The 25098-nt window shown below is 40.5% G+C and overlaps 2 protein-coding genes across 4 annotated transcripts in view; both read right to left on the reverse strand.

Annotated features, from left to right (window-relative positions):
• LOC139578334 (RNA polymerase II elongation factor ELL-like) overlaps nt 1-12590 on the reverse strand; it is a 54174-nt gene extending 41584 nt beyond the window's left edge. The window contains exon 1 of one of the 3 annotated variants that reach the window (XM_071405782.1): nt 12381-12590. In XM_071405782.1, coding sequence (XP_071261883.1) covers nt 12381-12515 — 135 coding nt within the window. In that variant the 5' untranslated portion in view covers nt 12516-12590. Of the gene's footprint in view, nt 1-11252; nt 11368-12380 lie in introns of those variants that run through there. The other 2 variants (XM_071405784.1, XM_071405783.1) reach the window with 2 other exon arrangements.
• Nucleotides 12591-13369: 779 nt separating this feature from the next.
• LOC139578335 (peptidyl-prolyl cis-trans isomerase FKBP8-like) lies at nt 13370-22231 on the reverse strand. Its single transcript, XM_071405785.1, has 9 exons — nt 22097-22231; nt 19866-20124; nt 19594-19763; nt 19303-19391; nt 18294-18514; nt 18032-18204; nt 17858-17935; nt 14594-14734; nt 13370-14439 (listed from the first exon to the last, which is right to left on the reverse strand). The coding sequence occupies exons 2-9, from the start codon at nt 20110-20112 to the stop codon at nt 14353-14355; spliced, it is 1206 nt and encodes a 401-aa protein (XP_071261886.1). The 5' UTR covers nt 20113-20124; nt 22097-22231; the 3' UTR covers nt 13370-14352.
• Nucleotides 22232-25098: the final 2867 nt, after the last annotated feature.

Genomic DNA, 25098 nt, shown 5'->3' on the forward strand with positions numbered 1-25098 from the left:
CTTTAATGGCTTTTCATTGGGAATCCAGATTTCTAATTGACCTTCTTGCAGTTCCTTCCGCTTCCACTGGATGTCAACAGTCTTTAGAAATTGGTTGACATTTTTTCCTTTGTGTAATGAAGAAGTACGGCCATCTTGAACAAGGGTCACTTGAAGTGTACTGTTAGATAAAGGCACGTGACCAGAAAGCTAGCTACAGTTTGTTTTAATCCTGTATTGAACACAGATCATCCCGTCTTCAATTTTAGCGATTATTTACGTTAAAAAATACCTAAAGCTGTATTACAAATGTAGTTTGAAATGTTTTGGCAAAGTTTACAGGTAACTTTTGAGATATTTTGTAGTCACGTTGCACAAGTTGGAACCGGTGTTTTTCTGGATCAAACGCGCCAAATAAATGGACATTTTGGATATATATCGACGGAATTAATCGAACAAAATAACCATTTGTGATGTTTATGGGACATATTGGAGTGCCAACAACAGAAGCTCGTCAAAGGTAAGGCATGAATTATATTTTTATTTCTGCGTTTTGTGTCGCGCCTGCAGGGTTGAAATATGCTTCTCTCTCTTTGTTTACTCTGTTGCTATCCTCAGATAATAGCATCGTTTGCTTTTGCCGAAAAGCCTATTTGAATTCTGACATGTTGGCTGGATTCACAACAAGTGTAGCTTTAATTTGGTATCTTTCATGTGTGATTTCATGAAAGTTGGATTTTTATATTAATTTATTTGAATTTGGCACTCTGCATTTTTACTGGCTTTTGGCCAAGTGGTAGGTTAGCGTCCCACATATCCCAGAGAAGTTAATACTTGACTCCAGACACCAGCTTTTCATTTTTTATTCATTTGTAAACAATTCCACTGTGACATTATGGGTTATTGTGTGGAGGCCAGTGACAATATCTCAATTCAATCCATTTTAAATTGAGGCTGTAACATAACATGTGGAAAACGTCAAGGGGTGTGAATACTTTCTGAAGGCATTGTCCTGTATATTTAGCCTAGGTATAATTTCACAGGACCTGAATTAGGATTATTCCTGACTGAAATGCAGTGCATTTTTACCTTTGATTGTACAACAAAGCATAGAAAAAACAGATATCATAAATCCATACATTTGAGAAGAAAAAAAATCTACATATGATTTTTAGGCCATATCACCGAGCCCTAAATTGAGGGATGGTGATCCTTCAACATTCAACTGTTGTTGGCAATTTAATGGGTGGTTTGGACACTGGGAAGTTCTTGACGTGCGGACTAGTTGGCAAAGTGTCATCTGATCTGCATGCAAAGAGATAAGGCAGATTACACGCACAGACCGTGCCAAAGTAAAGGCACAGCACAATGTTTTCACCAGTGCTTTCCCCTTTAAAAACAGTTAGGCCTCTAGTTGGATTACAGTCCTGCAATAGAATAGCGAGTTCTAATCCCCATCCACAGGACCTGCCGGTAACCAGACTATCCTAGGACTAAAATATCACTGGGTCGTTAGGAGGGCTACTCCTAAAACACTGCAGGCGGCAATTTTCACTGTGCATTTTGTACCAAATCAACACGCCTGTTGATAATCTCAACAGTGCAGTGATGAGACTCCCCTCACCTCTCCGGGGAGACAACTTGCACCTCTATAAACACTGGTTCAAGTTTTAAATTGAATGTAGCATCAATGCTCACAAAAATCAATCATTGCGTTGGCTTGAAATCACGTCAAAGGAGTCTCCAAAGAGTTTTCCCATATTGGCACAGATCTTTGAAATAAAAATACGTTTTTAAACGGAAATCAAGTTGGGCTATATAAAACTGCTAAATGTATTAAACGACATTAAAACAGCTAAAAGTATGATTGACTGCATAAGAGGCTGTTTCCACATGGAAATGTGTTTTAGAAATATCACAGTGGCGTAGCACCAAAGTTCCAATCATTGGGAAGATCTGTGTAACACTAAATCAACACACTACAGGACATTCAACTAGTTTACAACAGCTGTCTGCAGAGGAATTGATAAATCAAAAAATTCCATAAAGATAGTTGCAAAGTGAAGGTGAGAATTTCTATAAAGTTTATAGAATCAGCTTAAATTGGAACTTGATATTCAACATGTGACAAAGCACCAGCCAACTCCAACTTGAAAATATCAGCGCATGTCAAATCAAATGACCATACAACTGTGTGACATTAACTAAACCTGTGACACGAGTGTAAGAACAGACGCTGTTATGAGGATAACCCTGAACTTTCCAGGACTCATCTGTGAGGGGGCCAGTGGAACTGAGTAGCACCCCACGTTGGCCCAGGGCCTGGGACATGGTGCTAAGATCCAACAACCGCTCATTTCCACACGCAGTGATGGCACCGGATCAGCACTCAGCAGGACAGGACATCATCTGGGGCAGCTCCCAATGCTTGACTACTGGGAAATACACAGCGCAATCACTAGACATATGAGACCTAGCAAGAATGCAGGTCAGCTCTGTACACGGTGATACCAGGCCATCCAGTGTGACTAGCCCACGGGACTGAGGGCCACACCATCCATGACATTTGAGTCATATTTGGCTGTGGTTATGATCTCGCTAGCTAGTGCCCAATTCGTTCTGTTCAAACTGGGGAGTCAGCATTACTTAAATATCCGTGGCACCAGGGCCCTCAAATATAACCGCTGCGTACATTTTACACTAAATATCTGAGCCATTTCAGAAAAGACTGCGCACGTACAAAAATAGATATATAAACTTGCTGCACGCCATATATACACATATTTCCCGTTATAAATCAGACCTATCCTGAAATTGTGTGAGTGAACGAGCATTAAAACTCAGTCTGAAAAATGCCCTTATATGCTGTATACTTTGGAAGAATTGGAATTAGGCAAAGGATATTTTTTAAGGAAATACCAATGAATAACTTGATTAAATATCTCTGGAGGTGTTGAGAGAATGTTTTAAACTTAGTGACATTTGCTGTATTTGACTGTTTCTGAAACAATCTATTGTAAATTGTGATCATTTCAATTCACTAATGTTTTGCGTTTACTTTTACTAAATATGCTGCACTGCCCACATTTTCAAGCATGTCTACTAAAATTACAGTAGGCCTACTTAGTGGTAGTCTAGACACTTCAAAGCAAAAATATTAACTGTCTGTTAAATTCTACTGTATACTATAAACCGTGCTCCCTTTTGGATGCATAGCGCAAAATACTTGTTCAATACACACAAAAAGCTTATTTCTCTGAAATTTTGTGCACAAATTTGTTTACATCCATGTTAGTAAGCATTTCTCCTTTGCCAAGATATCCATCCACCTGACAGGTGTGGAATATCAAGACGCTGATTAAACAGCATGATCATTACAGGTGCACCTTGTGCTGGGGACAATAAAAGGCCCCTAAAACGTGCAGTTGTCGCAACACAATGCCACAGATGTCTCAAGTTGAGGGAGTGTGCATTTGGCATGCTGACTGAAGGAATGTCCACCATAGCTGTTGCCAGAGAAGCCGTCTCCAACGTTGTTTTAGAGAATGTGGCAATACATCCAACCGGCCTCACAACCGCAGACCACGTGTAACCACGCCAGCCCAGGACCTCCACATCCGGCTTCTTCACTTACGGGATCGTCTGAGACCAGCCACCTGGACAGCTGGTGAAACTGTGGGTTTGCGCAACCCAATAATTTCTGACCACACTGTCAGAAACTGTCTCAGGGAAGATAATCTGCATGCTCGTCGTCCTCACCGGGGTCTTGACCTGACTGTGGCTCGACGTCGTAACGGACTTCAGGGGGAAAATATTCACCTTCTATGGCCACTGGTACGCTGGAGAAGTGTGCTCTTCACAGATGAATCCTGTTTTCAACTGTACTGGGCAGATGGCAGACAGCGTGTATGACATCGTGCAGGCGAGCAGTTTGCTCATGTCAACGTTGTGAACAGAGTGCCCCATGGTGGCAGTGGGGTTATGGTATGGGCAGGCATAAGCTTCGGACAACGAACACAACTGCATTTTATCAACAGCAACTTGAACGCACAGAAATACCGTGATGAGAACCTGAGGCCCATTGTTGTGCCATTCGTCTGGCGCCATAACCTCATGTTTCAGCATGATAATGCACGGCCCCATGTCGCAAGGATCTGTACACAATTCCTGGAAGCTGAAAATGTCCCAGTTCTTCCATGGCCTGCATACTCACCAGACATGTCACCCATTGAGCCATTTTGGGATGCTCTGGATCGACATGCATGACAGCATATTCCAGTTCCCGCCAGTATCCAGCAACTTCACACAGCATTGAAGAGGAGTAAGACAACATTCCACAGGCCACAATCAACAGCCTGATCAACTCTATGCAAAGGAGATGTGATGCGCTGCATGAGGCAAATGGTGGTCACACCAGACAGACTGGTTTTCTGATCCACGAACAAACCTTTATTTTTTTAAGTATCCGCCTTCCCATTCATGTGAAATCCATAGATTAGGGCCTAATGAATTTATTTAAATTGACTGATTTCCTTATATAAAACTGCAACTCAGTAAACTCTTGAAATTGTTGCATTTATATTTTTGTTCAGTGTAATAGCCTACAACAGGCCCAATTAAATGAGAGATGAGTATGGTAATTTCTTGCAAGCTAAACTGTCATCGGGAATATGAACCCATCATGACAAGAAAAAGTGGTGAGGAATTAGTGTAATGTTATGAAAATATGTATTATGTTTATTAATAAAATATTGTTTACTTGCAATATTAGAAATGACAGTAGGCTATTCAGAGACATATACAGTAGCCTAAAAAACAAATGGAAAAGGTGAAGTCTGTTCTACCGTTAAACTGTGCTCAGGATCAGATCGATCAAAATACTTTAAATTGTTTTTATTTAGTGTAAAGTGGATCCAATTAAGAGTGAGACAGCACTTTGTAGGCCTATATGTTACTTCACGAGTATGAAACCATCAGTCAGAAAAGATTAGGAAATTATTCTGAAATGATCATGGAAATTAAATAGATGCCCATTTCTAACTGTTTCAGAATGAAAAAATGCCCCAAAATCTTAGCGCTTCTCACTAACAGCAAATGTTTGTATCTTATTATATTTCCCAGTTTTTTGTTATGAATAAGCGTGTGGTCATATCCCCCATTTTCTCTAAATACTAAGCTACTTGCAATGCAATACTTCAACCAATAGAAACTGTGCATACACATGGTCTAAAGTTTATGCGAAGCTAAGCACATTCTCACGTCAACCTTTGCGTGAAAATTGGCGCACGTGTTTTGGGGTATATTTTGTACGTAGACACTGGAGACCAGCCCAAAACATGTACCAGTCGCTGTTACTTAAACCTACCTTGTAGCATCACAGAGCACATGAAACAAAAACTTCCAATGTGCGTTCTTTGTCAATTAAGCAAATTACATTTGAGTTTCAGATAACACAAAATATGGGATACAGTAACAAATGGAGATTTGTTGTCATCCAAAGCGGGGGACTTATTGTTGTAAAAACAGCAACAAGATGTAAAAATGTACATTCCATTTAGTCTTACTTCATGTGATGTTTGAGCAATTGGGTGGAAATTGTGTATTCCATTCTTATAAAGACACATTGCCAGTGCCAGAATGGAAGGCCTTCACCTGGAGAGGTAACAAAAGTGCATACTAAGTGGGATAGAGGACAGCTCTCATTAAAGCTCAATCAGTTCCTTGTCTCTGGTGTCAAGGGGAAAAAGTCAACCCAGAGCACTAATGTCACTCCTTGTGCCCGCCAGCAAACTAAAAGGCTTTAGCCTAGACGGAAATGCTCCACAAAGACGAGGCTAGTTTATGAAGGCACTTATATCAAATATCTCTGGAAGCCTACTAGCAAGACTGGATCACTTGTGAGAAACACAAAATGTTCATGTTGTATTCTGAGTAACATAATGGTTAAACGTTTTGGCTAAGCTTTTCAATTAAAAACTGAATTGAAATTAGAAACACTTCTGTTCACCCTTGTATTATACATTGAGCTAAATTCTCTACACATACCAGGGGCCTGAAGGTTGATGTACTGTGTAAGGAATGTAATGTAAAACTTCACACTGCCTGCACAGAATCCAAGAATAACCTGGCCATTACCTAACCCACTGACACCAAAAGGCATTGGGCAAAAACATTAGTGTCAATCATCCCACAGAGGGATACCAAGTTCAACTCTTTAAATCCATTTAGCTGAAATAGCACATTTTAGGAGCCATTTTAGCTGCCAATTTTAGGTGCCATCTTAAAGGTTCTGGCATGATTTCATACAATGACTGCTTTTCTATTAAAAAAAAGGTAACTGCTGAAGTAACTTGAGGCATCTGGCAGCAAAATATACTTAAACAGAAACAGGCAGCCAGTTAAATAAACACTGCCTATCAACAGAAGATTGTACAGTAATAGGATGTTCTGAAAAGGTCTTGGAACGGTATTCAATTCTTTACAACAGGCTCGTCTGACAATAGGCGAAAATCTAGGCCAGAGAATTACTGATTCCTCATAAGAAAATGGCCGTGTTACAACACTTTGCACAACATACATTTTTTCTGGATCAAAAAGGGGCTTAGGTGGTGGACCTGGCAGGGGGGGCAATCAGCACATCTACATTTTACAGGACCCATTTATGGCTGTGTAAAGAATATTGTTCATTTTTGTAGACAATTTTCTATGATTCTACATACTCTGCCAAGGAGCTGAGATAAAATTGTGTAGTTTTAAAGCAAGTTTCCTGACATCCTATGAATTTTGCCATGGCTAATGTGATGTGCTTTTGCTCAAACAATCAAATGAAAACTGCTTAATTCAGTGTTTTGGGAATTTTCAATTCTCCCTGTCTAGCTTTTACTTTAGTAATTTTTAGTTCTCAAAGATATTAAAGGTCCATTGTCATTTACACATACTTTATAATTTAAGAGGTTTAAGTTTACACAAAGCATTTTTACATCACGAAAATGTAATTTCCAATTGTATTTATAATAATTTCTGGACTTTTTTTCTTCTTCCTTTTTCAGGTTGCCTAGGGGCCAGCCCAAGGATTACAATGGCAGAAAAATCCCTACGAGATAACATTAGGCCTTTTTTATATGTCGTAATTTTCAACTGAAGGCACATTATTTCCTCATGTTTGTCAGTCTCCAGGTTGAGAATCCCCACTCTGTCCTTCTGATCAGATGTGCAAACAGAGCAACGGGTTGACATTGGCACTGCTCACGTCAGACATGGATAACAGTCTGTCTGCCATGCTACCTGAGGACTATTGCACAATGCACTTACAAAGCACAATGCTCTAAAGGCTGTATATTATCATACCATTCTCTGAGTAGGACTTGACCTAGACAAAGAAAGAATGAATCACTGGATGGTGAAAAAGGACATGGTGTTAAAATAAAACTTTTTATATGCCATATGTTAAGGGGTTCACTCACTGCTCTAGAATGTAGAGAAAAACAGGGCAATTCAAGAGGGTGATACAAAATGTCAAAATGTAGTTCTTTGCCCTCTCAGAATTAATTAGATTGTTCGCTACAATATTGTAACCTTAATGTACTTGACAGTGTTGATTAAATAAGAGCGTTAATTTTCTGTGACAGTTGCTTGTTTTGACCGTGCTGCTCTTGGTTGCATCTCCTCCATATTTGGCGTTGGCAGGTGGTACCATTTGTAGGCGTTTCTGTGGGTTGGATCAATCAAAATCAACTTAATACGTCGTCATTTTCATTTCCAGATCCTTGGCTTTCATTGGCTATATTGGCAATCAATCTACATTGAGAGGCCGTTTCTATGGCGATTTAAAGGGCAAGACTCAAAAATACACAATGAAAAAAGGAACAGATTGTCCGAGGTCAGATATTTAAATTCAGTCTGTTAATAACCTCTTATGCAAGGGGGCAGTATTTTCACATCCGGATGAAAAGCGTGCCCATAGTAAACTGCCTGTTACTCAGGCCCAGAAGCTAGAATATGCATATAATTAGTAGATTTGGATAGAAAACTCTAAAGTTTCCAAAACTGTTAAAATAATGTCTGTGAGTATAACAGAACTCATATGGCAGGCAAAAAACGGACAAAAATCCAACCAGGAAGTGGGAAATCTGAGGTTTGTAGTTTTTCAAGTGATTGTCTATCCAATATACAGTGTCTATGGGGTCAGATTGCACTTCTTAAGGCTTCCACTAGATGTCAACAGTCTTTAGAACGTTGTTTCAGGCTTCTACTATGAAAGGGGAGCGAATAAGAGCTGTTTGAATCAGGGGTCTGGCAGAAAGCCTTTAGTTTAGTCACGCACGAGCTCCGTTCCCTTTCATTTCTAATGACAAAGGAATTGTCCGGTTGGAAGATTTATGATAAAAACATCCTAAAGATTGATTCTATACATCGTTTGACATGTTTCTACAAACTGTAATGGAACTTTTTTGACTTTTCGTCTGGACAAAAAGGAGGCATTTGGACATAAATGATGGACTTCATCAAACATGTATTGTGGAACTGGGATTCCTGGGAGTGCATTCCGATGAAGATCAAAGGTAAGTGAATATTTATAATGCTATTTCTGACTTTTGTTGACTCCACAACATGGTGGGTATATGTATGGTGGCTGAGCGCTGTACTCAGATTATCGCATGGTGTGATTTTGCAGTAAAGTTTTTATTTTTTATTTTTTTTATCTGACACAGCGGTTGCATTAAGGAGAAGTATATATTTAATTCTATGCATAACACTTGTATCTTTCATCAACGTTTATGATGAGTATTCCTGTAAATTGAAGTGGCTCTCTGCAAAATCACCGGATGTTTTGAAGGCAAAACATTACTGAACATAACGCGCCAATGTAAACTGAGATTTTTGGATATAAATATGAACTTCATCGAACAAAACATACATGTATTGTGTAACATGAAGTCCTATGAGTTCCATCTGATGAAGATCAAAGGTTAGTGATTAATTTTATCTCTATTTCTGCTTTTTGTGACTCCTCTCTTTGGCTGGAAAATGGCTGTGTTTTTTTGTGACTAGGCGCTGACCTAACATAATCTCATGGTATGCTTTCGTCGTAAAGCCTTTGTGAAATCGGACACTGTGGTGGGATTAACAACAAGTTTATCTTTAAAATGGTGTATAATACTTGTATGTTTGAGGAATTTTAATTTTGAGATTTCTGTTTGAATTTGGCACCCTGCACTTTCACTGGCTGTTGTCAAATCGATCCCGTTAAAGGGATTTCAGCCGTAAGTTAAATATATATTTAGTCCCCACTGTTTTATATTCAGCAGATTTCATTTAGAAAAAGCTCATGTTTTCACTCACAAACCTGTAGCCACTAGTTTGAACGTCATCTCTGCCGCGAAACAGCGCCACAGAGTTCTATTGAGCAGTGACCACTTTTTGATCATGCCCATGATGACATTCCATTTACTCTAAACATGCTAAATTCTCAGAGTAAATCTGTAACTTTTGAACCATATATGGCAAAGACACGGGGTTTGGATTATTGTTTTTCTGTAGCAATCCCCATTTGCATAAACCTTGAATTAATTAATACTTTTATGGGTGAACACCCTAAATGTGTTATCGATTTCTTCCTGGTCAATATAGGGCCAGAGGCAGTGCTTAACTATTTAATCTACAAAACCACAATAAAATATTAAAGTAATTCTACTGTGTGTTTGGAATAGACATAGAACTCCCCAGACAGAGAAAAAGGGACCAGCCAGACCTTGGGAAATCACTTCACAGCTGTTTATCCTGGGCACAGATATCAAAACTGGAGCACAAGGCATTGCTTGTCATCTTAACTTCCCTCCCTTCTTTGTGGTTTATGAGCTTTTTCAAGACGGCTCTCATTGTGTTTTTGTCTCTGTGGCCAGTCGACTACAGGGCTGCGGCTGAGGGACAACACCCCCCAAATGATGCGAGATTGACCTCTCACCCCTCCCAGCTTCAGCTTCCAAACCACAGTGCTCCATACTGGGGGGAGGGGGGGGTCAAAAGGGAATCAATGGCTCCCTCCTCTAACAGGTAAAAAAGATGTCTAGCTAGGCCAAACTGTGACTAAGGGGTTTATTCTTAAACGCCAGCGAATATACGACGAGGTATACAATGACACAGTTTAAGTGCTTACTCAGGCATGTCTGTACAGGAGGACTTGCATATCAACTGTAAAAAGACTTCAAGTGGGATACATTTCAACACCTCAATCAATCAGCAGATACTCCAATATGAAAATATCATACTAAGTAGTGATTGGGGGAGGGGGTCGTTACCGATGTCAATCACAATACATACAAAATTGTGCGAACCGCAATACTTATGGACACCTAAGTGTAGTATTAATATCCTATTGTGAGGTCCCTGGCAATTCCCAGCCCTAGTACTAAGAATCAAATGTTTGTTACATGCGCCGAACACAACTAGTGTAGACTTTACCGTGAAATGCTTGCTTAAGAGACCTTCCCAACGATGCAGAGTTAAAAAATAATAAGAGGCTGTATCTTTAACTCGTGTGCAGTAAGCACAGCCACAAAAAAAGCCAGATTCCCACAAATTGGCAATTAGACAACAGTACAGTGGACAATGGAGCCTGGGGATGAAAGGCATAAAAAAGTGCCTCTATTCATCAACTACAAAGCTGCGTAATGTCTGCATCCTCTGAAATCAGAGCCAAGCTCGGGTAGGGAAATAAAAGAGAAAAGCTACGGTACTATCCCTCCAGCTGAACGACTGCAGGTTTCATTCAACAGAATTGCCCAATTCTCCACTGACTAGGCATCACAAAATACATTTCTCAAGCACAAATCCCACACAGATTCCTGTAATTTCAAACCCTTAAATGTACAATATTTGTGTATCCAACATCAACTGTAACTAACAATGTAGTCTTCAAATCAATGTTTCTTTAGTGGGCAAAAATGTGCATGAACAGCATGATTACCACATATTTGGAGCATGATTAGCACGTGTTACGAATAAAATGTTTTAATACTAATAGGCCATATTTTTCAAAGAAAAGCACAGCAGGATACCATCTATGTTCTTATTAGCTACATCAAGGACACTGCATAGCGTTATCAAGCTAGGTAGCTAATGTTTTGTTTTCTTTCCAAACGGTTTCAAAGCACACTGGCTATGTTGGCCACTTCCTCTTCCCTAACTCAATCAATTTAAAGACAAGAATCATGAAACTACTTGCCATACTACTGGGTTTGTTAGACTGTAGTTAGATGTTCATGAACACAAACCTTGTAGTTGGTTTCCTGGCCTGGCAGGCTTGTCTCAGTCAAATATAGAATAAAATATAGATGGCAAGCATCAATGTAGATGGCAAGCATCAACCATATATATATCGCTAGCAATTCAAAACAACTCAAAGTCCATGACTGAAGAACATTAATTACCAGCTGACAAAAAAAAAAATCAGTCAGGGAAATGCTGTAAGTGGGAGGTTACTGACAAAATACAGCAAGCTCGATATGGTCATTTGAGCTACTTGTGGCTAGCCTCCAAGATGTCTCACTTTTCACGACTGCCAGAAGTAATATAAGCAAAGCAACGTAACGCAATGGTTTTTATTGCACTTCACTTGTTCACTGCAATTCATACATGGCTAGTTAGCTAGATAACGTTGAACAAACGACATTGTTCAGCAAACTTACCTAGCCTAACATTTGCTACTAAACTTTGCCAAATGTCATCGATCGCTGTTCAACATCACTACATGGCTAGTTGTATTTTATCTAGTTAAAACATATACTTAGCTAGTTGGTTGTGATACGCCCATAGCTTCATTACTGACTCTAAATCAAAGGTTTAACATCAAAGCTAGCTAACTTAACTAATTGGCTGGTAAGCGAACGTTAGTTACAGTACCTTAGTTTGCAACGTTATGTAAATGTTTGCTAGTTGGCGAATGAAGTTGACCGTTTTGATCGTTCCAATTAATGGCGGTAATGGAAAAACTAGACACCTAATTAACTAACTAACAACCTGAATCCTTGCTGAATTCTTACTTTGCTTGCCAACATAGCTAGCGCACTTGTTACGTTAGCTAGCAAGTCTTATAAAGGCTGATTGGCTAGAGTTTAATATTGAAAACACACACACTGGAAGCTACCAGCCTCGTTTAACACTGGGTTCATTTAAAAAGGTAGCTGAAAGGCAATCCTAAAATGACTAGTTGGTGTGTAGTAACAAACATGCATCTAACTCGTGTAGTTAGCTAAATAAATAAAATAGTAACGCTGGCTATCGAGCTAATGAAGCTTGCTGGCATGGCAGCGAAGTAGCCAGTTGCTAACCAGCTAACTATGTCAGCCAACGAGCAAAATATACCTAATATGTAGTTACATTTACATGAGTTGTTCAATTACCTTGCTACTCTGGTAACCTTCAAATGCCCTCAAGGCGCTGTCAGTGAGTTTTACGTGAAAGACGGAGATATTACTGCCATTGCTCACTCGTCCACAGGACAGTCCGTAGCACTGCTCCTCCTTCAACGCCGCCATCTTGCTACCATTGCCTCCACGCTCGCGCACGAGCAGCACTCTGTCGTAAACGCAGAAAAACTCCCACAGCTTTCTAATGAATATGCATGTTACGTACACGACGTGATGAAGTCATAAGTTAATAATACATTGAAACATACTAAATAATATATTATATAAACATAGCATTTATGCGCGACAAATAAGTTCGTCAAATTTATCGGGAGGATTTATCATAAACTATTTCTTTACTTCAATATAATGAAGCACTGAGGTGAAAATATGAATCATTAAAACATGACACATGTCTGACCACTGGTTACCAATGGAAAGCATATCAGAGATGTGCGTAGGAAGGAAAAAGGAAACATTAGGTCACTGGACTACGTCAACGAGACGTCAATGTCTCACTGAATACATGAGTTGGGAATGTCCAGTCTAACACATTGGTACCAAAGAAATGGAACATGAGAGGAAACACTAAGTAAATGACTATCGGTCTTCAGACAGATACAGTTTATGTTGAAAGGAGTGGAGGGTCAAACAATACAATATAAACAAAATCAAGGACACAAAAAAGCATCACAATACAGTGGTCTCTACCTTCTGTTGTGCTGTCAATCCATTTACTAAGACAGTAACAGTGGCAAGCATTCAATTTGACACAATTGTGTAGGCATGGAGACTATGCCCTGTAATAACAGAGGTGAAGAATCACTCCCAACCTGTCAAAGGTAGCTTGACAGTTGTATGGGTGACAAGACAACTTCAAGATTAGATTCCAGAAGGCTGATAATACTGTAATGAAACAGCATTGATATCCGTGCTTATAAACCTAGGGTCGTTGCAATACTAAAGGTTATTTGGCTCATAGCAACAAAGCTGACAAACTTTTATTGAAATAAATACAAAAGCAACAAGTGAGAGAATGTGAGAAACGCAAAAGCAACAAATATCTGCAACATTTAACTCTGTCTTTTTACATATGGTCTATTGTAGGAAAAAAAACAATAGATTTCTCATGTGACAACAAAATTATAGAAAAATAAGCCTCAAAATAGAAACACTTCACATTTAACGGTTGTCAAAAACAAAAACAAGCAAAGTGACCAAACCTAAAATTGGTATTAGAATGTACACCCTTCAAAGTTTGGTTTCAGAATCATCAAAAGTGACGTACACTCCATTTACTTTATAAATAACTAATTATATATTAAAGCATGGGTTTTAAAAGGAATGTGACAGTTTTCATTGACCAAGACTGTGAGTGTGGATCACAGGGCCAGTTAATACACCATCTAGATTAATCCCATACCCCCCCAACATTGGCACCAACCCAATAAACAAACAAGAGCAGAATACCTTTCTAACAATTTTTTTTTACACAATTGTACAATCTTATGCTAAAAAAAAACATTACATTTAAAAAAAAAAAAACACATCACATTAGCTAATTTTAAATATTTGACAGATCATTCCTAGAATTATAATTTCAGAGTGCTCAATCAATCAATTCATATTTAGAATCACTACTAGAGGAGCGCAAGACATTGGCAGCAATTAACAATTAGTGTCTGTCAAATGGACGTACATACATTTGAAAAGTATTTAGAACATTTCATATACAAATATTGATTGTATAGTATTTGTCACATAAAATTATCCTTCTCCCAAGGAGTGACAGAATAGTGTGAGAAACCTATGGACAGCCACACTAAAGAGGTGACACAAAACCCATTTCTCCCCCTTTTTTTGTTAGTTTTTTTTAGTTCCAAAAGGCACTGCCAGATGTCCAGTTGCTTTATGTGGGTCCCATTTTGCACGGAGCAGGCAATCACCAGAATAGTATTGATCTCATCTAATTTCTGGCAGCTATGACAACTGACAAGGCGACACCTCCAATGGCAACTGCAGTGGCACCGAAGAGCCATTTCCAGCTGACAACCTGTGGACAATATACAAGAAATGTAAGGCTTTCTGTTGACACCTGGAATTAATAAATTTCTGATCCCCAGCTGATTTGAAATCAAATAGGGTGTTAATGCCAGCATCAGTTTGTTGACATGAGCAGGTGAAGCTTCTTGAGAGGACGGTCTCACCCATGACGACTTGGCCTGGTGTTTCTGCATGCCGCTGCTGCCGCTGGCTGGGTTGCCTAGCATCTTCTTGTACATGGCCTGCTCTGCGCCTTTCTGCTCCGAGTGCTTCTTCACCAGCTTGGAGAGTTCTGCGTGGATGGTCTACCCCAGGAGACAAAGTGTGAGAATAATCTGCAGGCGTACTACTCTACACCCACTCATATGTGTATATCATACACATTCACTCATAACACTTTCCCAATGGCTTGTGCACCATAATCGTCAGGTGTTCTGGTAACTGCAGATGGCTTGATTATTGGCCCTTGATGCTGTGAATTTCATATACTTGCTAATAAAAAACAACAACTTTATATCAAGTCTGACTCATTCCTCTGAAGGGTTGGTAAGTTGGCAATTTAGGACATTTTCACAGCATTGGTCAGAATGTCTTATACAGCCTCTGAGGAACCACTTACTGGCACTGTGTTGTGGACCGAGGAAAGTAGAGACTTTGGGTAAGTCTCTGCTCTTAGCAGCAGTGGGAGAGGAGACTAAATGGGTGCTTGACAGTATTACGTTTCTACAGGACCCCCTTGGCTTTCCCATGTTGCAATACTTCTGATCATGTACAGTCGTGGCCAAAAGTTGAGAATGACAAATATTAATTTTCACAAAGTCTGCTCCCTCAGTGTCTTCAGATATTTTTGTCAGATGTTACTATGGAATACTGAAGTATAATTACAAGCATTTCATAAGTGTCGAAGGCTTTTATTGACAATTACATGAAGTTGATGCAAAGAGTCAATATATGCAGTGTTGACCCTTCTTTTTCAAGACCTCTGCAATCCACCCTGGCATGCTGTCAATTAGCTTCTGGGCCACATCCTGACTGATGGCAGCCCATTCTTGCATAATCAATGCTTGGAGTTTGTCAGATTTTGTGGGTTTTTGTTTGTCCAGCCGCCTCTTGAGGATTGACCACAAGTTGTCAATGGGATTAAGATCTGGGGAGTTTCCTGGCCATGGACCCAAAAAATTGATGTTTTGTTCCCCGAGCCACTTAGTTATCACTTTTGCCTTATGGCAAGGTGCTCCATCATGCTGGAAAAGGCATTGTTCGTCACCAAACTGTTCCTGGGTGGTTGGGAGAAGTTTCTCTTGGAGGATGTGTTGGTACCATTCTTTACTCATGACTGTGTTCTTAGGCAAAATTGTGAGTGAGCCCACTCCCTTGGCTGAGAAGCAACCCCACACATGAATGGTCTCAGGATGCTTTACTGTTGGCATGACACAGGACTGATGGTAGCGCTCACCTTGTCTTCTCCGGACAAGTTTTTTTCCGGATGCCCCAAACAATCGGATAGGGGATTCATCAGAGAAAATGACTTTACCCCAGTCCCCAGCAGTCCAACCCCTGTACCTTCCTGGAGAGAAGTGGCTTCTTTGCTGCCCTTCTTGACACCAGGCCATCCTCCAAAAGTCTTCGCCTCAGTGTGCGTGCAGATGCACTCACACCTGCCTGCTGCCATTCCTGAGCAAGCTCTGTACTGGTGGTGCCCCGATCCTGCAGCTGAATCAACTTTAGGAGATGGTCCTTCTTGGGCACGCTTCTTGGACTTTCTTGAGCGCCCTGAAGTCTTCTTCACAACAATTGAACCACTCTCCTTGAAGTTCTTGATGATCCGATAAATGGTTGATTTAGGTGCAACCTTACTGGCAGCAATATCCTTGCCTGTGAAGCCCTTTCTGTGCAAAGCAATGATGAAGGCACGTGTTTCCTTGCAGGAAACCATGGTTGACAGAGGAAGAACAATGATTCCAATCACCACCCTACTTTTGAAGCTTCCAGTCTGTTATTCGAACTCAATCAGCATGACAGAGTGATCTCCAGCCTTGTCCTCGTCAACACTCACACCTGTGTTAACTAGAGAATCACTGACATGTCAACTGGTCCTTTTGTGGCAGGGCTGAAATGCTGTGGAAATGTTTTTTGGGGATTCAATTAATTTGCATGGCAAAGAGGGACTTTGCAATTAATCTGATCACTCTTCATAACATTCTGGAGTGTATGCAAATTGCCATCATACAAACTGAGGCAGCAGACTGTCAAAATTAATATTTGTGTCATTCTCAAAACTTTTGGCCACGACTGTACACACCAGTAATGTTTGAAGACAGAAATGACATAACTGCTGCCGTTCTTGTCATCTTTCCCCATTTCACAAAAAAAAGTTATGAGAAGATAAAAGCTAATTGCGTTTGCTTAAATGAATGTATTCGGACAAGAAAACAATAACATCCATAAAAAATAAGTAGGGAGTGGACCAACATTTTTTCATCTAAAACTGCAAGCTTTTAATCTAGACCCTTGAAATTACATCTGTAATGGTTTATTACTCCTAATCTTAAACACTTCAGCGAAAACACCACCACAAACATGCCCGGGTAGCTACACTTTAGAGAGTATACAACCAACTCGTCAGTGGTGCACTCGGCATCCCAGTTCAGATGGCAAGAGCATGCCTAGTGCTAATGGAAGATAAAAATAATAATAAAAATGTGTTTAACTAGGCAAGTCAGTTAAGAACAAATTCTTATTTACAATGATGGCCTACATCAGCCAAACCCGAACAACGCTGGGCCAATTGAGCGCCGCCCTATGGGACTCCCAATCACAGCCGGTGTGATACAGCCTGGATTTGAACCAGGGTGTCTGTAGTGACACTTCAAGCGCTGAGATGCAGTGCTTTAGACCGCTGTGCCACTCGGGAGCCCCATGAACCACTGAAAATCCTTAACCACCCACAAAACACACTCGTGCACTACATTAGAGCCCGAGAAACAAAACACACTGTATGGGACATTTATAAAAGACATTCAGCGAAAGCACGATTTCACAGGTTGGTGTGCAGGACTGAAAAAAAAGACAGTCGGCAGGAGTGGGGAGGGTTGGACATGAGTGGTAAGTATTAACATGCAGCTGGTCCAAGAAGCCCACTCTGTAGTGCGCTCTGTCAGATTGCCCCGTTCACTGAGCCTCATGTCTAAGCAATGCCTTGGATATCACCTGGGAACAGAGGAACCAACCTATTTACAGCGACAACAACAAACTCAGATCCACCAAAATGAGTATGCAGTCCACCTGGTTTCCCTGGTCATCAATATTAGAGAATGTGGTACCACCTGGTGGATGTAAGTGAAAACTGCAACAACATGCGGTCCTGAAAATATGTTTACATTCTACATCTTTCTAAATAATGTTTTTGTGAATGTGGAGTGCAATACCTTGTTACTTGGTTCCAACTTCAGGGCCCTCTTCAAAATCTTTATAGCTTCAGCATATTCCCCTTGCAAGGCCAATACCTAGAGACACAGATGTAGTCCATGGTGATACTTTCAGAGATGGACAGTCATATTCACAATTACACATACACAACTAGTCAGTTGTGTGAGACCTACCTTGCCTTTGCGGAATAGGGCTTTTATGTTGTCTGGCTGGTGGGCCAGTACTGAAACGCAGGACCGTAGTGCTGCTTCATAGTGATCCAACTTGAGCTGGGCAGCTGCCATGTTGTTTAGACACTTCACCTTCACGTCCATCAGCTCCTCCTCTTCCTCCGGGCTAATGTCCACTGAAACAGACACACACAGCAACAGTAAGCTACAGGGAGCCCAGCCCCATCTAAAAACAGTGCTTTTGCAAAAAACACATCTCTGTCACCTTTGGAGCTGGACTCTGTGATCTGCAGGGCGATGCCATAAGAGTTAACAGCGAAGGCATAGTCCGCTCTCTGGTAGTAGACATTTCCCCTCTCCCTCTTCTGCCCAGCCAGGGCGATCCTCTCCTGGGGGGACAGGAGCTCAAGGTCGGGGGCCTCAGTGGCATCAAGCAGCTGGACCTCCAGGGCCAACTCCGCATTGGGAGGCACCTCAGGGACAAGACTGCCAGCGGTGAAGGCCAGGGCACGGAGCACACAATCAGAGAGCAAAGTCAGGACGTGTACTATAAGCACTGAGCTCTAGATATTTTAAAATGTATTTTACCAGGTAAGTTGACTGAGAACACATCATTTACAGCAACGACCTGGGGAATAGTTACAGGGGAGAGGAGGGGGGATGAATGAGCCAATTGGAAGCTGCGGATGGTTATGGGGACCGTGATGGTATGAGGACCAGATTGGGAATTTAGCCAGGACACCAGGGTTAACACCACTACTCTTACGATAAGTGCCATGGGATCTTTAGTGACCACAGAGATTCAGGACACCCGTGTAACGTCCCACCTGAAAAACGGCACCCTACACAGGGCAATGTTCCCAATCACTGCACTGGGGCATTGGGATATTTTTTTTTAGACCAGAGGAAAGGGTGCCTCCTACTGGCCCTCCAACACCACTTCCAGCAGCATCTGGTCTCCCATTCAGGACCAAACCTGCTGAGCTTCAGAAGCAAGCATGCAGGATGCAGGGTGGTATGCACCATTTCACTCACTGCTCTTTCTGAGAATGGAAGAGGGCTGAGGTGTTTAGCTTTGCTCCCATTAAAAGGTGCAGCTACAAAGAACCATGAGGCACAAGTTCATGATATCTACTCCAACTTCATGAAGCATTGGGAGAATTTCAGAGTTATCTTTATAGGAAATTACAATCTCAGAATAGGTAGCTTGTTTGGGTAACAAGACATGCCAGTGAAACCACAAAGAACCAGCAAGATTAAGAAATCCTCCATACCTCCCCAAGGAACCATATGCATATTTAGCATTGGCTTGGACAAGGGCCTTCTCCCTCATTTCCATGAGCTGCACTGTGAGATCCAGAGCCTGCAAGAGCACAACAGACTTAAAGCCTGATCACTACACTTCTCACCATCTTGGTTTGGATGCATTGCTGGTGAATATAAACTCGACACTGAACTTGAAATACACATTTCATCCATTTACACTTCTGAGATCTACTAACATCACTACCTTGTACGCAATCAGATCGGATTTGCCTTCACTTAAAATACTGAGTAGAATGTACCTGGATGACATCACCATCTCCCAGAGTGAAAGAGAGCTCAGGTTGCTCTTCTATAAGAGTCCCATCAGCCAGTGAAGTCTTCAGGTGAATCACGACATTCTGGCCTTTTGTGGGCCTGCTGTCTGGCCCATTCCCTGCCTGCAGGACTTTCTTCTTTAGCTGGCCATTACCTGCAAATAGATACGTGAGAATATATATCAAATGGTGATGACGGTCACCCAGAGATGTTCCTTTCTCTCTGACCTAAATATAGAAAAAATTAATTTTGTTACCTAGTATATCCATCCATTCGTCTAGTGGAGCTGAAGTGCCAGTGTCTTGGTCCGCTGCAGGCACCTCTGTTTTAGTCTTCTTCCCACCCCCAGCATCTTCCAAAGGAGGAGGGTTGTCATCAATGTCATCATCCAGCATCTCAAAGTCTTCCCCACTGTCCAGCAGCGAGGCTTTCCCTGACTTCTTCCCTGAGAGAACCATCTCTGGGTTATCCCCGGCACCCTTCACCTCCTCTTTGTCAGTCATCTGTTGATATGCCTTCAATGCGATTTAGAAATACAGATGAGAATAAACAGGGGTAATTTGGTTAGCAGGATAAATTGTGCTGCTAATTAAGGGGTGTTACTGGCTATACACACACACACACTCTCTCTGGCATCATACCGTGCAGCTTGTTTGGAAATAATGGGTTGCTGTGGTTTGGCCAGATTCATCCATGATTCTGGGTCTGGTAACGTTAGCTAGATACCATGACAGTGAAGACCCATGGCGTTCATGGCGCATTGGCGTTCACTCCCACTGCACTAAAAACTGCTATGGTGAAACCCCTTCTGAAGAAAAGTAATCTAGATTCTTCAGCCAATCTCCAACCTTCCATTCTTAAGCAAAAATCTGGAGAAATTGGTGTTTAAACAGCTAAACGAATTAACTGCCAAATGTATTTTAGAAAAATTCCAATCTGTTTTTTGTGCCCACCACAGCACAGCCTTAGTTAAAGTGGTAAATGATCTTAGAGCCAACACAGACGCCAAACAGCTCCCTGTCCTTGGATTCTTGGATTTAAGTGGTGCATTCGACACTGACCACTGATGTCCTTCTGGACAGACTGGAGAGGTGGGTTGGTCTCTCCGGTTCAGTTCTAAATTGGTTTAGGTCCTATTTAACCGGTCGAGAGTGTCGTCACCCTTGGTGAACATAACTCAAAGAAAATACATGTCACATGGCTTTCCACAAAGTTCGATTTTGGGTCCGGTACTGTTCAGTTAAATATGTTACCCCTTGGCAGCGTTATCAGAAAGCACAGCATTGATTTTCAATGCTACGCAGATGATAACTTGAAATTGAGTCCAGGATCTAAAATAACACCAAGGTTTTTTACCTGGTGTTTAATCTTTATTGCCCATGAATTAAAATGTGTGGCTAGATTCTCTCTCTGCTTTGGCTCCAACAATAAGTGCCTCGGGTTTGTCTTGATTTAGCTGGAGGAAGTGAGCCATCCGATTATTTAAATCACAAATAATTTATCCGTGGAGCTAAAAATCCTTTATTACAAGCAGGCTTGACTACTGTAATGCTCTCGTCTGCCCAAGAAAGCCATTGGTCAACCGCAAAACATACAGAATGCTGCAACACGGGTACTGACCAAGACCAGACGGAGAGCACACATTACACCGGTTTTAAGGTCTCTGCACTGGCTGACTGTGAGCTTTAGAAATACTTTAAAGATTATTCTATTGGTTTTAAATCAATCCACAACTGTGCACCCAAATACATGTTAGACATGATTTTAAGTTATGTACCCAGTAGGTCAATCAGGTCCTCTGGCACTGGCCTTTTAACTATCACAAAGCCTAGGACCAAGAGGCATGGAGAGGCAGCCTTTAGTTACTATGCCCTCAGCCTCTTGAACAGCCTGCCAGAGAACATGAGGGGGGCCAAAACTGTGGACATATTTAAGAGATCTTAAAACATATTTTTAGCTTTGCTTTTCATAAGGGTGCTTTTTAGTTATTCAGTTCGTGTTCTCTCTCATGTCTGTTGTGTAGTAAATATTTCAGCTTTTATTTTCAATTTTTTAAATAATAGTTTTTCTGTAAAGCACATCGCGTTGCATTCCATGTCTGAAATGCAATGTATAAATAAAGCATGATTTGATTGCGAGAAACGACAGAAAACAGACAGCTAGCTAGCTAGCTAATTAGTGCGTTAGCTAGCAAGCAATGTAGCTAACTAGCACTGTGCATTAACTATTGGTAACTACTACAGCTAGCTAGCCATTTTACTTAGCTAACTGTTCACATTATTTTTTATAATTTTGGTGATAAGAATGTACAGGATTTCAGTGGGTGTTTCGAGAACTTTATGAGAAGTTTCTTGTTGAGAGACTACTTTAGCTACAGTATTTAGCTAGCCGGTTTCTTTATCTTATACAAATTGACTTACTGTAGCTTCGTTCAAATGAACATGAAGAACAAAATGACAACAAAGAATCAATTAAATTGCACGTTACCTTAAAATATTATATGCTTGGTTAACAGACTGAACGCTTGATTGAAGAAGAGTTTGTGATGATAGCTTCGCTTGATCCTTCAGTCAATTCAGCAGGCTCTTCCTGTTCACCTTGGCCTGACATCTTTCCTGTATTTCTATTGGCTTATAATATTTATTTCAATCACACGATTGGTAGATCCCAATGACAGTCAAACAAATGACCTGACTGTTCAAACCAATAATGTATACACACACTGGATTGCTAAATATATGTATTGGCCCTTGAGAGTGTTTGAAGCAGCCAGTATGCCATATTGGCACTCCCCAGTAGGAGCAGTCCTCCAGAGGAATGAATGGAATTCTGCAGTATTTGAATGAAATGTTTCAAGGACTAAAATACATGTATTTAAGAATTTTTGTTGTTATAGTGCGGGCATTACATTAGTCATCTCTAAAAAATGATACATAAAAAAAATATTTTTATATATATTATTACATGTTTATGTGAAACTCACATAATTTAAAAGAATAATCGTGGCAAAAACGAATGTCGACATTAATAGACATATTTATATGGCTTCCAAAATATTTTTACAACGTGGTGGAGTGATAAAGATGGAAGCACAGTGACTTCAACACAGCGCCCCCTATAGTCATCTAGTGTATATATAAATCATTGGTTCAAACATGCAGTTGAAGTCGGAAGTTTACATACACTTAGGTTGGAGTCATTAAAACTCGTCTTTCAACCACTCCACAAATTTCTGGTTAACAAACTATAGTTTTGGCAAGTAGGTTAGGACATCTACTTGGTGCATGACACAAGTAATTTTTCCAACAATTGTTTACAGACAGATTATTTCACTTATAATTCCCTGTATTACAATTCCAGTTGGTCAGAAGTTTACATACACTGACTGTGCCTTTAAACAGCTTGGAATATTCCAGAAAATGATGTCATAGCTTTAGAAGCTTCTGATAGGCTAATTGACATAATTTGAGTCAATTGGAGTTGTACCTGTGGATGTATTTCAACGCCTACCTTCAAACTCAGTGCCTCTTTGCTTGACATCATGGGAAAATCAAAAGAAATCAGCCAAGACCTCAGACATTTTTTTGTAGACCTCCACAAGTCTGGTTCATCCTTGGGAGCAATTTCCAAACACCTGAAGGTACCACGTTCATCTGTACAGACAATAGTACGCAAGTATAAACACCATGGGACCACGCAGCCGTCATAATGCTCAAGAAGGAGACGCGTTCTGTCTCCTAGAGATGAATGGAGTTTGGTGCGAAAAGTGCAAATCAATCCCAGAAAAACAGCAAAGGACCTTTTGAAGATGCTGGAGGAAACCGGTACAAAAGTTTCTATATCCACAGTAAAACAAGTCCTATATCGACATAACCTGAAACCGCCATAAAAAAAGCCAGACTACGGTTTGCAACTGCACATGGGGACAAAGATCGTACTTTTTGGTGTCCTCTGGTCTGATGAAACAAAAATAGAACTGTTTGGCCATAATGACCATCGTTATGTTCGGAGGAAAAAAGGGGGAGGCTTGCAAGCCGAAGAACTCCATCCCAACCGTGAAGCACGGGGGTGGCAGCATCATGTTGTGGGGGTGCTTTGCTGCAGGAGGAACTGGTGCACTTCACAAAATAGATGGCATCATGAGAAAGGAAAATTGTGGATATATTGAAGCAACATCTCAAGATATCAGTCAGGAAGTTAAAGCTTGGTCGCAAATGGGTCTTCCAAATGGACAATGACCCCAAGCATACTTCCAAAGTAGTGGCAAAATGGCTTAAGGACAACAAAGTCAAGGTATTGGAGTGACCATCACAAAGCCCTGACCTCAATCCTATAGAACATTTGTGGGCAGAGCTGAAAAAGCGTGTGCGAGCAAGGAGGCCTACAAACCTGACTCAGTTACACCAGCTCTGTCAGGAAGAATGGGCCAAAATTCACACAACTTATTGTGGGAAGCTCGTGGAAGGCTACCCGAAACGTTTGACTCAAGTTAAACAATTTAAAGGCAATGCTACAAAATACTAATTGAGTGTATGTAAACTTCTGACCCACTGGGAATGTGATGAAATAAATCGTTCTCTCTATTATTCTGACATGTCACATACTTAAAATAAAGTGGTGATCCTAACTAACCTAAGACAGGGAATTTGTACTAGGATTAAATGTCAGGAATTGTGAAAAACTGAGTTTAAATGTATTTGGCTAAGGTGTATGTAAACTTCCGACTTCAACTGTACATGTAGTTCAAACACATTAAGTAAATTAATGCATTTATAGGGTTGTCAAATGCATTCAAATATGCTCAAACCACACATTTATAATTTAGTAAGTTAAGTTGTCTCACAGGCTTTGAGATAATGGGATATAAAATACTTTGGGAGATCATACTCTCTTTTTTAGCTGAAGATCAAAGAGGTGCACAGAAGACTCAAACAATTGGGAAAAATCAAATTACATTTATTATTGATGCAGTCGTTTCTTTTGATAAGCAAATCTGTTATTCTTTCAGTCTAAAGAAACTTTACAATATAAAGAAACATACAAAGGACATCTTTATTACCTACACAAGACACCTAAGTCCCTAAGACAAGATCTGAACTATCCTACCATGAAATACAAAGCAAACCCAAGAGACAGACTGCTTCATATAGAATACTGCCAAGTCGTCAGAAAGGACAATGAACGATACAGGATAATATTTTTTTCCTTCCCCTTCGACCCCCCCCCCCCCCCCCCCCCCAAATCTTTCTAATGTTACATTATTATATATCACAATATAAGTACAGAGATGGCCAACAATTGTATTACACAGAGGACTGAGAGAGGATCAGTGAGCATCAATCTTTACAACGCTATTTCATCAGGAGTAATAGCAAGGACACAGTTTTCCCCCGTAAGTATTACTTTTATCTAGTCTTTAAATTTAAAATTAGGTTCCTTTAGTATTTTTTCCTTTTAAAAGTTTGTCTTAAATTGATAAAAATCCTTCA

The sequence above is a fragment of the Salvelinus alpinus genome, chromosome 6 (genome assembly GCF_045679555.1).
Source record: "Salvelinus alpinus chromosome 6, SLU_Salpinus.1, whole genome shotgun sequence".
NCBI lineage: Eukaryota > Metazoa > Chordata > Actinopteri > Salmoniformes > Salmonidae > Salvelinus > Salvelinus alpinus.